Below are 16,808 nucleotides of genomic sequence, written 5' to 3' on the forward strand. Positions count from 1 at the left end.
GCAAGAGTGCTACCCACTACACCAACCACGTGGCCCCTTAAGTGCAAAAAATTCTCTTCATTCCTTGTGTCCCAACGTCACTGCGCGGGTACCCGTCTGTCTCTCATGGGCTGAGGACTATCACTTTAATGCTACAGTGTGCGTCGCTGTGTAAACACACAACAAAAAGGAACATTTTGATCCGGGTCATGCATCCAGCAAATGACTTGTTCTGTCAAAAATAAAATAATATGAAATAAAATAAAATAAAATAAAATAAAATAAAATAAAATAAAATAAAATAAAATAAAATAATATGAAATAAAATAAAATAAAATAATATGAAATAAAATAAAATAAAATAAAATAAAATAATATGAAATAAAATAATATGAAATAAAATAAAATAAAATAATATGAAACAAAATAAAATAAAATAAAATAAAATAAAAAAAATAAATAAATAAAAAACAGTTTTCTATTAACTGACAAGCAAAATAGTTGGGTGGTAGTTATGACACTCATATCACTGTCATAATTCACTGTTTCCTAGTATAAATCAAAATCAGGAAAAGAAAAGCCTGAAATCTAACACTATCCCCAAAAACACTAAATATCACATAAATGCTCCACTAAGCAGGCTGTGCTTGGGAGGAGTGCACCATGTGACCAGAATATGGATGAGCAATGCACACGTCTTATGACTTATGACTTATTTTAAGATGAAAGTAGAACAGACGAGTGTAATTTGTGACGGGACTGCATATCGTACTGATATCGGCGTCAAGCTCGAAAGAGTGGCATGAGCCCTGCCTTGTTCCCTGTCCCCAACACACACACACACACACACACACACACACACTCCACTCCTCCCACCCGGACTCATTCAAAGTTGCCATCACAGGAATTATTTAAGATAAAAGACAGTATGGGAAAAAAGGATTTTCCCCTGACAGATATTATCATTACAACCGTTATGGAAAGTGCCAACTTATTTTTCCCCTTGTCTCTTCCTCTTCATTTTCTCTTTCTCTCTTTTCCTCCATCTGTGCCACTCACTCACTCACAGGAGAGAGGGAGGAAGAAAGAATAGGGGGGGGGGGAAGAAGAGTGAGTGAGCTCTGTCAGTTGGAGTCAGTGCACTGCTAAGTCTGGCTACACTACAAAGGTTAGCAGATCTGACTGTCAATAGTGTCTTGTGGGTGGGGAGGGAGGGAGAGGAGGAGGAGGAGACATGGAGGTGAGGTAGTGGGAGGGAGGGGGAGGGCGGTCGCTTTGAGAGAAAGATACTTTGATATTTCGGAATGTTAGAAGGGTGAGTGTGGAGAGCTGGAGGTTGGGGATCTAATTACCGGGCCATAATTGGGGGCTGGGGAATAGGTTTTGCCGTCCTCTCAACTCGCTGCAGATCAATTATGTTAAGAGAACATCTGTAAGTAGAGCTTAATGAGGTCCATTAGAGCAACATGCGCTGCCTTCCCTAACGGTGCTTGTCAGCTTCTTGGATGAGCTGGAGTGCGCTGCTGACTGGGGACCTGGTGGAGGGGCTTAAATAGGAGAGGAGGCTCGGCTCTCCGACGCTCTTCTTCTTCTTCTTCTGCTTCCTCTTCTTCTTCTTCTTCTCTCACTGCCAGAGAGGGAGAGAGAGGCGCACAGACACGCGCGCACCACGCAGCCAGGGCGAGACAGAGGAGGCGAGAGTGTGGAGGGGGGGAGAGAGAGAGAGAGAGAGAGAAGGATGCAACTTTAACTCCAGGATCCCCGACATCCTAACAACTTCAACAAGAGACGCAACTTTGCCTTAAAACGAAAAAAAGACAGAAAGAAAGACAAAACCTCCACATTTTTCTACAGAGAACCAGGACTTTTGGCGAACTTCGAGAAGAAAGTTGGCTTGTGTGGACACACTTTTGGGTGCTACTTTTTCTTTTCATCATCCCTGGCTCTACTTCAAGGTACGTGCGCGTGCACCCGGTCCTCACACAGAACACAAACAAAAACAGCGTGTTCTTCATCAGAGACTCGTCAGAATGTCTTCATTATTAGAGTGTTATGGTCATATAAACAGAATAATAATAATAATAAGAATAAGAATAAAAATAATAATAATAATAATAAAAAACAAAGCAAAGCTTCTCCTCTTTGAATCCTCGTTTGCGCACTTGTAAGGACGCAGAGCCTCCATCCTTTACTCCTGTGTGTCTGCAGCCTCCATTCACACTGGCTGAGTATAATGCGCGGAACGCAGTGAGTGAAAGGAGAGTGGAAGGGCACCGGGAGAGAGGTGGCAGCCTAACACACACACACACACACACACACACACACCGCAGCAAATTGCATGATTACCAAGATAGGCCGCCTTGAAATAATTCAATCCATGACAAAACCTAATTACTGGCAGGTAATACCCTGTCAACTTTAATGCATCTCATCACTCATAATGGCGCGGAGAGCATTTTATGACCCATCTCATTATCGCTGCATTTTAGGCTGGAGCCGCATGCCAACTATTAACTTGTCAGGCTGTGGACTGGAGCTGTGTGTGTGTGTGTGTGTGTGTGTCATCCTCTCACAACAGTGCGGCTGTGCAGACGCGGCGCAACAATGGGGAGAGGAATAATTGTGTCCTTTAATTAAAGAGATGATTTGAATAAAGACTGTGTGGAGAGGAGATGCTCACTGGTACCGGTGGCGTGGAACCCGGGACCTCACGTGACGCGCCCGTGTGTGTGTGTGTGTGTGTGTGCGTGCAATAAACCAGTGTCCTGAGAGGATAAACTATTTCCCCTTGTGTTGTGATGTCAGTTTTTCAGTCTGGTTATGAGAAGAATAAAGTCAAAGTAAAGGACAGATTGAAATGAAAATGTTTAGAGACAAGAGAGAAGTGGTTAGATTTCGGGAAAGATCCAGACACAAAAATGTTTTAATTGCTAAGGAAACTGCGCGTTTTCTGTTGCATATTTACTTCTAATATCATTTCTTTTCCCCTGAATGAGCCACGACTGTGACTCTGCTGTTGTGTTGTCGGGCAGATTTGTGCGAGTGGCTCGTCGATTACGCCAATTAAACCCTCAACCGTCTGACTGCATGGGTGATAAGCCTTCATGGTTTCACAAGTCACGCCATGAGGTGTGTGTGTGTGTGTGTGTGTCATCAGTTGCTATGGTAACGGCGCACTTTTAGCGCGTTGTTTTGGAGACCTTCTGATTTGTTGTTGTGAAACTCTGGTGTCGTGTTGTAATAACTGAGGACAGCAGCGTGGAAAAAAAAAAAAGTCCACCTTAAACTTGGGACTCCACTGTACGGTGCGTCTGCCACGCGCCCCCGAACGGAGTGCGCGCGCGATGAATGCGCTCCGTTGACATCATGGTAATGACTCACAAGTGAGTTTTTAAAAATATATATATAAATATGTCATTTTTGAAATACTACAACGCCCCTCCCCCTGTGTCTCATCTCGCTGAAGAATGGAGGACGCCCAGCCTGAGCCCCGCGCACACTTTCCCCCCCTGCATGCTCCACACCGGGTGGCCGCACACCTGTAGCTGAGTATAGTCTCAGGTCGCTCTGATCCCTTGTACAGTTGTTTTTTGCGCTCTGCGTGTGCGCCCCGCGACGCGCCTGTGCCAGTGTGGGGTAAACTTTTACATCCTCGCAGGAGAGCTGGGATCTTCCGGGAACCTCCGCTTAAAAGTTGGCAAGAAAGGTGAGCGAGCAGGTGAGGACGGGAGACGCGTTCGTATTCGTGTCCTTTGACACATTTGCGCCTCGGAAACAAAACAAAACAAAACGCTGCGGTTAAATCGGGTTTATGGGCTGCTACGCTTTCGGATTTCATGAATGGGAGATGTATGTGTGTGTACGTGTGTAGCGAGGGGTGGGGGGGCTGGGGGTCGCCGGTCACCGCGCCTTCCCCTTACGCGCGGTGACCGGCGGCGCGTCAAGGAAGATGCGTTTTATTTTTTATTTTTTTGTCGCACGGCGGGAAAACCACTGTGATGATTATGCGGGCGATTAGAATGGAATATAACGAGCTACCGTTATTTTGTTTATTTATTTATTTATTTGTTTATTTCTTTCTTTTTAACTGTATGGATCCTCCGCTGCCGCCGCGCGTCTCTCCGCACCAAGCGCGCGCGGAACTCTGTGACGCCCGACGGCGAGAAAACACACACACACACACACACAGAGAGAGAGAGAGAGAGAGAGAGAGGGAGAGGAGGGGAAGTGTTGGTCGCTCTCACGCACACACACACCGCCTGCGTTTTGTTGGCCGGTGCCTCTCTCTCTCTCTCTCTCTCTCTCTCTCTCTCTCCACCCCTCCACCCCTCCACCCTCCTCCTCCTCCTCCTCCTCCTCCCCGACTCCTTTTCATTCGCCTCTGATCGCCGCGCTGGATTGTTCCCCTCTCTCCTCTCTCTCTCGCTCAACAAAAGCCCCGATCCCCAGTCTGTCTGCCTGCCTGCCTGCCTGCCTGCCTGTCTGTCTGCAGATATAGGTCTATAGACATCTATATGTGTAGCATATATATCTGTAAATACACACACACATAGCTGCATAAGCTGCTGCTCTCCGGACGTTTTCCCAGGCGGCTTCGGGGGTTGCATGGTGGTGCTTCGGCTGCTTCAGCGGCTCAACAAATGCAGAAAAGGGAGAAAAGTTTCGGTAAGACGCCTTCTGTTTTCTAGGCTTGCGCGTGAACGCCACGTTTTGTGTGTGTGTGTGTGTGTGTGAGAGTGTGAGACGACCAAGTTACAGCATCCCTCTGCTTGTGACCCACGTTCCGCTCTCTCTTTCTCTCTCGCTCTCTCTCGCTCTCTCCACCTCCCGATAACCTCTCGCCAAAACATGGATGCGCCGCGCCGGTTTGTTGTGTTGTGAATGCAATGTGGTCGTCCAGCTGATGCGTGCGCACGCGAGAGAAAGCAACTGAAAGAGCTGCACGGCAAACTGAGTCCCCCTCTCTCTCTCTCTCTCTCTCTCCCTCTCTCTGTTAAATCCGTTACTGGCCTTTACGAGCGCGCCGCTGCCATGGCAACAGTAATTAAACTGATAGGGTGAAAATGTCAGCATCCCCGCTCTCATGCCAAACAGCTGGGGCTGAGAGAAGATGGGTGGTTGTTCTCTCTCTCTCTCTCTCTCTCCCCCCCCCACCCACCCCCACAGACACACTCCTTCTCCTCCATCATCATCTTCAAGATGATGAGCATCATCATCTGGAGGATGGTGGTGATACATGTGGCGGAGGACGCGCGGCAGCAGACGCGGCAGCGGAATGAAAGGGGAGCAAATGGAATCGGAGCCATTAAGGCAATGAGCAGCTGTGATTTCCTTTTCCTTCATGGGAAATGAAGCTTTTGTTCCGGACTCCTCCTCCTCCTCCTCCTCCTCCTCCTCCTGCATGGCAAAGAGAGAGAAGAGAGAGGAGAAGCGGCCGAATTCCTGCCATGCTTGTCTCCTTCTCCGCCGAGTTGATTACACAGTACAAAATGTAGAGCAGGTCGTCCTCCCTTTTGGTTGGGTAGTGAGTCAGCGGGGGACTTACGCGGCTGCCGCGCGTGCGGCGCGCGCGGCGTTGTCTCCAATCCAGCCAATTAACAGATCAACAGCCCAGAGCTGCTCAATGCACTGACTGCACTGTGGGATACTGACTGAGCAAACACGGAAACTGCAGCAAGTGAGGAAAATAGTTTTCACCCACACGGGGAAAAAAAGGACAAACTTTAAAACTTAGCTTTGAATGTCATTAAAATAAATATATTGTTGGTGTTCCCGCACATGTGAAAACAGTGTCACAGTAACACAGAAAGGGTCAACTTACCGCCATGTTCTATTAGGACCACATACACTCTGGATACGTGTGACACACCACTGATCGAGTTCAACTTAACACTAACCGTGAGTGTATTTTCTTTTCCAACTCACCTTGAACGCTGCATCATTTACTGAGAAGTCATTTTGTAAACATTGTCAATCATTTTCCCTTTTTTAAAAACAACATATGCAGTGGAGGTCATCGGCGCCTCTTGTTTTCAATGATGCAACGACTATTCGGTTATTAATCGACCACTAAATGAATCAACTATTTTGATAATTGCTGTTTTCTCAGCTTCTTAAATGTGAATATTTTCTTAGTTTCTTTCCTCCTTAATAAGAACAGCATCAGTTCCAAGTTTGGAAACCACTGATCAACACTTTTGAACCGTTTCTGATATTTTACGACCCACACAAGTCCCTCGATTCGAAAAGAATCATGAGTTGCAGTGTGCAACTCATGATTTTCTTAACTGTTTCGACGGGATGCAGTTCAACCTGAAAACCATACACTAAAAAAATAATAATAATCATCAAAGTGTGGTCTAAACCAAGGTAAAGGAGGAAGAATGATTCAGTCGTAAATGTACGGCTTGTAGTTTAAACTGTGGTGTAAATATTTCAGACTGTTGCTAAAGGGCTGAGCGTAGACTCAACGCAAAAGTTTCAGTGTTTGGAAAATAACTGAAACTATACTGTAAGAAGTACTTTGTGTGTGTGTGAAAGGAGGACAAAGGGGAGTGGGGGGGTGTGTGTGTGTGTGTGTGTGTCCTCGGGGAATAGTAGGAGAATACTAATTCCAGCCTGGTGCAAAGCCACATTGGGTTCGAGTCCTCCTCCTCCTCCTCCTCCTCCTCCTCCTCCTCACCGGCCCACAAAGGCTCTCCACGGTCAGCTCGGGCCAAACAATACGGCCCGCTGCAAAGCCCCTCGCCTGTGGCCACGCCCCCTCTGAACACAGAAGGTCAACATGTAAAAAGAAAGAGAAAGAGAAAGCGAGAGAGAGAAGCAGAAGAAGGACAAACAGGGAAACTGTGGCTTTTTGTGTCCGCGTGGTGCCGTGAACACGTGGACACTTGGGCTGTTAGTGTAGCACTTCTCCTTCCCCCACTTCCTCTCTTCCTCTTCTCTCGTCGTCACACCCATCACACTTTCGTCTCACAGAAACTAGTGAGAGGTGTTCACTCGCACCAGATCAAACTGACTTTTTGCTCTCTGTGTTTATTTTTTTATTTTTTCACGTCGCTGCTGCTTAATGTGAATTATAAATGTCCTCCACAAGCGCGCGAAAGTTTTGCGGATTTAGATCGAAGCAGGTGTGAGGTGTCAAACGCAGAAATATGTCCCACATATTCTTCCACAACAATAGCTATATTTCACATACACCTCACACTCCATCAATAATATATACGTACGTACGTATATATAAATGCTTTTTAGTTATGTTTAGACTCTATGCAGCTGTGTGAGCCTTCTCTTAAGGTCTTTTTGCGCACTGCATTGTGGGAAAATACACGCCGCACACATACAGTCGGACGAAACGAATCAGCGGATTTATTTTTATGTTAAAGTGATGCTGTTTTAGTGTTTGTTTGTGGATTCAAACAGAAATAAATATGAAAAGCAGGAGGGGGAAAAAAAGAAAGAAAATAACTTAAAGCTGTTCCTTTTCTTTTGTGAAATGCATTGTGGGAAAATACGGTTGTGAAAACACAGTGAAGAAAGTCTTCTTGTACGATAGGCCATTTCCTCGTGTATTGAAATATGTATACCACTAAGTTTGTAGTACATGAGTTTTAGTACACTAAACTATACTATTTATTTAATTGTGTTGTGTATTAAAATGCGTTCACCACTACGACAAAAAGGAAGGACAGGAAGACAAGCTTAGATAAGACTTGTTATAGCAGTAAAAAGAAGAGTCAACAAGTGATTAACACAAAATAAGAATAGAAAACAGCAAGAAAGTCAAAGTAAATATTTAGGCATAAATCCTGCCCCCTCATTATGGACAGGTGTATATTTATAAATGTAAACAATAGTGCGACAATAAGAGTGACAGCGTTACAGTCCTATTCTTCCACGTTGTCGTTTTCATATCATTCACAAAGGGAATGAGTCAACACAAAATGACATATTGTGATTTCCCCTTTTTTAGATGCAAAATACAATATTTGGCTTTCCATGATTTAAAATAATGAACAATTTTGAAACAATATTAGTCAACAATGGTGCTCTTCTGCTTTTGTATTTCACGGCGTCTCCAACAGGAAGTTGCCTGTCCTCAGCCTCAGCCTCAGCCTCAGCGTCAGCGCCGGTGTTGGCTGACTACTTAAACCCGCCGCTCTCCCTCTCTCTGCTCCTCCCAGGTATACAAATGCTCTCCGTCCAGCCGGACACCAAGCCAAAAGGCTGTGCCGGCTGCAACCGGAAGATCAAGGACCGCTACCTGCTGAAGGCCCTCGATAAGTACTGGCACGAGGACTGCCTGAAGTGTGCCTGCTGCGACTGCAGGCTCGGCGAGGTGGGCTCCACGCTCTACACCAAAGCCAACCTCATCCTGTGCCGGAGAGACTACCTACGGTAAGAGACGCCGCCGATTATTCCACGCCACACACACACACACACACACATTTTAACTTAAGTGTTTTCGAATTGCCCGTAATCCAGCAATTACCCTGCGACACGTGCATTATCACATAGGTGTTTGTTTACTCTACGCGACTTCTTTTTAATTAGTTAACTTCTTTGAAACATATTATTTTCCACTATTAGCTCAGATCAGTATCAATCCCCCTGGAGTCTCGTGTCGTGTGACCCCATTTCCATAAATAACACGTTTTGTGTCATCTTCTGTTTACCTGCGTCACAAAGTCACTAATTAGTTTCTCACCTGGTTGCAGCACCTGGGTTTTTATTTTTTCCCTAGGATTTTTGGAAATAAAGGCAGGTTTGGTTTATATAATAGACAACAAGATTTTAATGGAGTGTAAAATATACATGTAGGAACATTTAAAAAAAAATTAAAATAATAATAATATGACAGCTGGTTACAGGAGAGAAATCCAGCTCATCAGTGAAGTGTGTGGGATTTTTTCTTCTTCAGTGGAACTGACGTCTTTTTACCGACAGTGGGTGGCAACGGCGGCATTTTACTCTGACTCATTAAATCACCTCGGTATATTTTTGTTTCCTTCCTTCTTTGTGTGCCATTAAAATGTTGATATAAATATCAACACAGTGTAGGTTCAGACGTGTCAAGTGATATCACACGTGTTCTGACTCCACTGTGAGGAATGGATCTGGTTCTTTCAGCGTTTAAAGGAAGTGATCGTGGCCTTTCCTGTTGCTGCTTGTAGGAGTAAAGTCAACGCTTTCATTTGCATCTCTGCCGACACTGAGTGGAATGAATTTAATGCAAAACTGTTCTCTTTTTTCTTTTAATAGTGAGTTGTTGTTGTGTAAATACAAGTAAATATCCTTTTTTTTGGTGGGCGTGCAGAGCTTTGTCGTCTTAAAGTACAGTTAGTCATTCTCATTATCTGCGATCGAGGACAAGGAAATATCGCAAATTGAAACAGAATCTTCCTATTGCTTTTTTTTTGTGTCAACAATAGTTAAATATAATTGCCATTGCGATGCAGTCTAGAAAATCACCAGAATGTATGTATATATATATATATATATGTATATATAGTAAATTAAATAAATAAATAACACCAAATCTCAACTTTCTTTATACAAATTAGACAACTTAAATTTGAAATGCATGAGATACGCTTTAAGTGTGAACTCTATTTTCAAATATTTGGTAAAGTCAGATAAACATGATGAGCAACAGGTTAGAATAAGAATAAGCAACTTGAATTAGGAGTAGCTGTTGACCGACGTTTATTGCGGTTTTCATCTATTATTATAATATTGATATTTGATTCACTGAATCTGTTTCTTGTTTGCGTTTACCTTGAATCAAAGCAACAACTTTTTCACCCCCCTCAAGTGTCAAAACCTTTTAGTGACGTTTTAAGATTTTTTAAGAGTTTCCATTTAAGAATCCAAAATGCACATTAAAACAGACCAAACGAAACCCACAATCAATCGTACATTTCTGCAAACCACAGACACACCTGTACTAAAATGGTGCACAGTGACCCATCACGAGGACGTCTGTATCAACACGATAGTGTTTTAGGTGTTTTGTGATGTGATTCCATTTAGTCACTCTGAGTCAAATGTTAACCTTGGTTCCCTGAGTGAATGGAACATTTCTCCACTCTGTTACATATTCCATATGTATGAGATAGAGAGATGATGATATAATGATAGAACATCTGTGTTATGGTCACAACATTTACTCCATAAAAACACAACCAATATGTGACTATATGCACGGTCACATCTTGTTTTGTTATTTTGGTAAGCTGTCAGCCAACGATTACAGTCTGTGTTTGCAGAAGTTACCAAAAGTATTAAACAAATTATAGCCCCTCAAGTCGCTGAAGTTGAAACAAACTTTTTCATTTCTGGCCATGTTGAATTCCTCAGTGCTAACTACTAAAACAAAAGAAAAAAAAACAAACATTTACAATTGATAGTGTACATTTTTAATTGCTATCATTACAAAGTTCAAGTTTCCCCTTACCAACAACCAACTGGAAGTTAAGGAGCTAGCTTATATTTAGCGACCAGGCTAAACAGTAGCGTAGTCAATTTGGTTGTAAAGACATGAAAGCAATTGCACTTTAACGCTAAGAAAAAACACATTAAGGATAAATGTATAAAAAATGAGAACTTACTGACGCTTACACCTAATGTCTCTTCATTAGCATGTTCAACAACACAAGTGCACACAAACCTAGCTGGTGGTAAACCGCTAATGCTAAGCAGCTAGCTTCAAAACACAGTCATGACGAAAACAACATGCCAGTCATTTAGCTAAATGAATTCAATACTTAAACACTTAACTGAGTAAAAATGTCATATAATAGCCACGCCTATACTAATTAAAGTTTAAAATGAACATCACACTTGACCACTCCTTTATTTAACAAATGTGGGTCTCTTCATATATCATTTACTACACTGAATTAAACTTCTCTTTGGTGTTTTTTATTTTATTTACACCAATAATAAACTCTTAGTGTTATGACTATGCATTGTGTTTCTATGGTCAAAATGACGGATAGAGCCATTAAAACACTGTCTGTGAACAGCAGGTGAGATTATTCCCTGAATGAATCAACCTGTCTTATCAGATTTTACTGACATGTGTTTCGCAGAAGTTATCAAGGGAATCGTGTCTCTGTGTTGACAGATTATGTTAACAAAAGTGTTTGTTTTTTTGTTTTTTTTCACATGAGTAGGGAAAATGTAGCTTTATTACAGATTGTGAGTATGAGACCATTTTTCTCCTGAGGGCTGATGTTGTAGTTGGTTGTGAGACATCTGCTGAGTGATTGTGTAGTTTATGGAGGACAAACATGGAAGTCATTGGATTTTGTATATACATATATATATATATACACATATATATTACATGGCATTCACACAAAATAGTGTTTTTTTTTGTTTTATTTTATGTTAAATGATTATCAAGATAGTATGCAATTCATTCTTCATAAAAATAATAGTTTGATCATGTTGATCAACTTTAAAAAATAATACGATCAATATGATTTTTTTTTTTTCCCCTAACCATATGATATAGCTCTATCATAAATCGATAAATGTGTATTAATCCACCAGGGACAATAGTCTCAAACAAATACTATATTAATCATTGAGAAATGGTGGAACATTTCTTTTTCTTTTTTTGCAAATAGTGGGACTATGTGTTGGGGTATCATCCCCACAATATTTATGCGTTTGCATTTATTAATAAATTTGCTGCTCTGGACACTATATCATGCTTCAACGTCTCATTGTAATGTCGATCCAGGATGTGTTTGTCCATCCAGTGAAACACAAAGTCTTTTCTGGCCCTGCTCGTCGCTGTAACGTTCATTCTTTCATCCCCAAAGTACAAGGAGATGGAATCGACTTGACTTTTGCAATCTGTCGCACGCGTGGGGCCCCACCCGTGAACGATACTCTGACATCTTCTCACTGCCGGCTAATAAATGGCGAGTGTAGCAAACGGCGGCCATCCTCAACCGATCTGCAGAGCAACAAAGAACAGCCTGGCTCTGTCTGTCACGCGGGCCAGTCGATTGCAGCAACATCACAATGCGCGCACACACACAGTCACTAAAAAGGCGACATGGAACATATTATTCCTACTTATGTTTATCTGAGTCTGTCAGCCCAGGTTAGTGACAGGAGGAGGAGGAGGGGGAAAAAAAAAAGATGACTTCACATTTAGCCCTATTTTTTACATTCCATTGGCTTAAAAGGAAATTATTTGGACCTTCATTATGCACCCTCCCCTCCTCCCACCCTCTGCCCTGAGTCAATCCTACTCTGCTTAGAATGGTGGCGTGTTATTAGACCTGGCATAATCAGGAGTAACAGAATTCTTCAGGGGTCTACAACCATGAGGGACGTGATCTGCCAGCAGAGAAATAATAATAATCCTCCAGGCACACGGAGAAAAAGGTGAACTAGATACAGGAAAGGAAAGACAGTCCTTTTGTCATCAAATAGGAAGGAAAGAGAAGCATTTATACTTATGCTGTGTGTGTGTGTTGAATCCTATTTTCTCAAAACGCCATTCTCAATTACAGTTGGAAAGTATCACATTTTCCCCTAGATTACATCGGTTTTTGACATACTACAAATCGTGATGGAGATGTCTGCCACACTGGACACACGGACATGTGTTTTTATGGAGTCTGTCATGCAGCTAGCAATTGCCTGGGGCCCCCAAGCTAAGAGGGGCCCCAAGAATGGCTGATTAACTTAATCCACAGCAAGGGCAACATTATGAGAATCCTTTAAAAGTGCATAATCTATGGGTATCCGTGCCTCTCACACACAAAAGTGCTCTAATTCTTCAGGGAGTGAACAGGCATGTCCTGTTCAAAACATACTTTATCATATGTCATATATCATATTTAGATATTCTGATAAACATCACTGCTATGATCGAGGCTAAAGGCCAGAAGATGAATGTACATAGTAGCATCTCTGGCAATATTAGAGTAGGCCAAGAAGAAACTACTGTGTTCACCCTGGTCTTATAGATTCACACTGATGCAAGTGGAGATGCAGCAGATAATCATCTGCATACATCAAACACATTTACCACTGGTGGAAAAACCCATTATAACCCAGTATTAGATTGTTTTATTTGTGTAAAATGTTTGGTTCCTTATAACCAAGAATGCACTTCATTTGCGTGGGAACACGAGGTTGTAGGAGACACACGGTTTGGTGTGTTGGTGCCAAAACGGAGCCGTGCCTCTTGTAAACACGCAGCCACAAACATAATCACAGGTAAGGTGTACTCGAGTGAATTGCTGCTCCGTCTGAAAGTGGACAAATTCAGCGAGAGCGTTTTTAATCGACAAATGAGCCCCTTGAAAGCAAAACTCCCATTGACGACGGCAGTAATGATGCCACGCTGCTGCTGCTTATGCTGATGTGTGATTTTCACAGCACGCAGTGATAATGTTTGAAAGCCCAGAGGAGGCAGGAGAGCAGACAGACAGACACATTTAAGTAAAAAAAAGAAAAAGAAAATGAGGACTGTGTGGTGTACAGGGGCCTGCTTGAGTGCCACACACACACACACACACATATATACACAGTGCTAGCTCCAAGGCCATGGTTTTAAAAAAGCTTTTGGGCATCAGTTAATGAAAAACTGTAAATTCCACACATCCATTTTAAAGACAGCACTAGGAGAACACTTATTTATTTATCTATCTATTCATTCATTTTTTTTTCTTTAATCCAACTTCAATTTTCCTCTACAGTGGTTTTTGTAAGATTGTAAATGCAAGCAAACTGGCAGAGCTGTCAACATGGCTGCATGTATTAACGGAAAGCTGGCTATCAGCGAGAGATAACCAACATGTTGAGCATGGTTCAGTGTAATAACTCACATTTTCTCTCCTCCAGAATCAACTTTGCGGTCCACAGCCACGTTGTATAACCATATATGTAAATGTGAGTGGAAAAAAAAAAAATGTATCTTACTCTTCATCTCGCGCCGGGCTTGTGAAGCATTGTCAATTTGTGTTGTCGGCGTCAGGCACGGACGTGACATCAAGTCAAGCTTTATCTGTGAGGACCAGCAGTGAGTGAAGGGAACAGGCATCGGGGCTGTCGGCCGCTCATCTGTCCTTTCCTGAAGTCTCTTTAGATGCGTTCTCGCCCTCGTGAACACGCGTCATAGCCTTTTGCGAGAAAAAGGTGAGTTTACTCGCGAGGTAGTCAAATACAGACACAGACTTGATGAAGAGTCAGTTGTTAGTAGTTATTTTCCTCTCGGCTTCACCTTCTCTCTGGATGATCTGCATATTTTGATCTGGCAGAAATCTTATGCCAGATGCCGATTCCGATACCGGTATCGAAAATGCCTCCGATACTGCCGAAAATGTGGGCATTGGTATCGGCGAGCACTGGAGTCCACGCACCGATCCGATATCACGGAATTTATTAGAGCTCCGTTAGCTCTGACACAGTTCTTCTTTGCCGCTCTTGAAACAGTCACAGTCATGCAGGCGTAATATGATAAAAAAATCGCCCGATACCCACAGCACAAGTATCGGAATCGGTATCGGGAGGGGAAAAATGGTATCGGAACATCTCTAGCCAGATGCCCTTCCGGACACAACACTTACGTTTATGTGGGCTTGGGACCGGCACTAAAAGTACATTGGATGTGGCCCCCACTGTCCAATTAACAATGAGCACTGGGGATTGGGTACCTTGCTGAGGGTTACCCAGCCCTTGATCTGGCAGGCAGTCGAAGGGGCAATCCTCTGGTTAAAGCCCAATTACTATCTACAATGGGCAGCCATGGTACTACCTATCTACCTCCGTACCTATCTATTCATCCATCCATGTACCTCCGGATTAACACTAACACTCTGTCCTTAACTTAACTCTTAATTCATATTATCTTGGGTGCACCGAGCCAAATCTGCGAAACGATTTTGGTTTCGCTCTGCGAACACGTCTGGCAAGGACGCTTGATTTGGCCAACTGCAGAATCTCCAATCACAAGTGTGTTGTTGCCCGTGGCGCGCGAGAGTCGGGCTTAACCTCCGACGACCTCAGAGAAACAACGTCTAGCAGATTTTCTAGACATCCAACATGGCGGCCACCAAAGAGCGCCCTTTAAACCCTCTCCAGATTCATCCTCAGCCAGGCTAAATTCCGTTAGTCCGTTAAGTGAATCCATCAAACCTTTTCATTTTTTTACTGTAGTTGCTCAGCAAACTCGGCAATATTGTAATGTATTTGATGACTAGATTCAGTGTAAGAGCAGAATTATGTACTTTTTACAGGACACGACGAAGCTTTGTGAATAAAATAAATGGATGCATATTGTTAAAGTGCAAGTCTGAGTCTGAGATTTTGATTCATCAGACACGTTAATTATTCAAGCGCAGAGTTAGCCTCTATAATTCGAGTCAAAAATGGTTTTCCACCTCTGGGAGGAAAACCTGACCAGACAAGACAGTTTCCTACCTATCTATAAATGACTGCTAATTACCGGTGAGACCCAACACCATCAAAATAATACATTCATTTTCTGCTCTTAGACTTGTTATTACGGATATCACGACATCAAAGTCTCACATTATGTTAATATTGAGGCAACAAGCCAATTGTGATAATAATATGGCTCCACTGCAAAGATTCCACCCACTTGATGGTAGCTGAGCTCCAGGGAGACTTGAGGGAAGCTGGGTGTAGTTTGTCATGGCTCTTCCTCCTCCCAGATTCTCTGCAGGCTGAAAGATTCAGGGCAGCCTCTCTCTCTAATGACTATACGCAGATGTTCTGTTCTCTTCCCAACTAACACTGAAGGGCGTGAGGACATCGTCAGCCAAAACACTGGTCAGTGGCACCAGAGTTTACTTCACTTCTGCTTCACCACGTTATAGGAGAATATACTACCCATCTGTATATTTGTGCAAGTGTATGATTGATTTAAGTAAAACAACGTTGGTCCGTGTAGCCTTAAAATAAGTATTTTATTACTGTATGTACAGGGGTCACACTTTAACGAACCCTGTCACCATTAGCTCTTTCTGAGGCTGACTTTGTAGCCCGAGGTCCTTCAGTACCTGACTTCCTCCTCTTTAGCGTGAATAGATATTTATAATAAACACTGAACCACTGCTGGTTGAACATCTGAGCAGTGAGGAGAACCTGTTATTGGACACACTGACCCAGCTCCAAGGTTGAAGCGATTGTGTTTCTTTTTTGCCAAGTAAAGATCCAGTCAGAGCCTCGTGCAAACCAAAACACCGATAATGCCAGGGAGACAAGAGCGGATTATTCCAGAGAGAGTTTGTGTCTTTCCGATTCAAAGTAAATATGTGAAAGGTCATAAGGCAGATGATCACGTGTCATCTTGAAAACTTTGGATGCGGCGCTAGCGTCAGGCGATGTTGCCTCCGTTTTCCTTGGCCACGTATTTTCAAATAAATTCTTTCAACTTAACTCATCACCGACTCCAGGGCCTTCGTCACTGTTCTCCCAAAACTCAACAATGGTTTTGTTTTAAAAGGGCAACATACAACGTCTGTGTCCATATTTGGTCACTGCTGTAAAGACGTGGCAGTAGCAAGAAGCCCGTAGACCTCAGAGATGCTAATGAGCACCGCAGCGTGAAAATCTTGAGCGATAGGTGTTGTCTTCAGTATTTCGACGATCGAAAAATGGTCTTCCTTTGTGACATAAATCGAGTTGAAAATAAGAAAAACTCATACTCAAAGCTCATACGGGATTGTCCGGTATCAGTTTTAACATCATAATGACAAGTGAAGGCCAAAAAAATGTGTCTATTCCTACTTCAAATTGTCGTTTGTCACTTTTAAATGTTTACAGTCATTCAT

The 16,808-nt window shown here is 42.9% G+C and overlaps 1 protein-coding gene across 2 annotated transcripts in view; it reads left to right on the plus strand.

Annotated features, from left to right (window-relative positions):
* The first annotated feature begins 1,735 nt into the window (after nt 1-1,735).
* The window catches only part of lmo3 (LIM domain only 3), a 50,307-nt gene continuing 35,234 nt past the window's right edge, over nt 1,736-16,808 (plus strand). The window contains exons 1-2 of one of the 2 annotated variants that reach the window (XM_044022570.1): nt 1,736-1,934; nt 8,163-8,376. In XM_044022570.1, coding sequence (XP_043878505.1) covers nt 8,171-8,376 — 206 coding nt within the window. In that variant the 5' untranslated portion in view covers nt 1,736-1,934; nt 8,163-8,170. Of the gene's footprint in view, nt 1,935-4,346; nt 4,645-8,162; nt 8,377-16,808 lie in introns of those variants that run through there. The other variant, XM_044022569.1, reaches the window with a different exon arrangement.

This window comes from Solea senegalensis, linkage group LG3 (assembly GCF_019176455.1).
Source record: "Solea senegalensis isolate Sse05_10M linkage group LG3, IFAPA_SoseM_1, whole genome shotgun sequence".
NCBI classification, from domain to species: domain Eukaryota; kingdom Metazoa; phylum Chordata; class Actinopteri; order Pleuronectiformes; family Soleidae; genus Solea; species Solea senegalensis.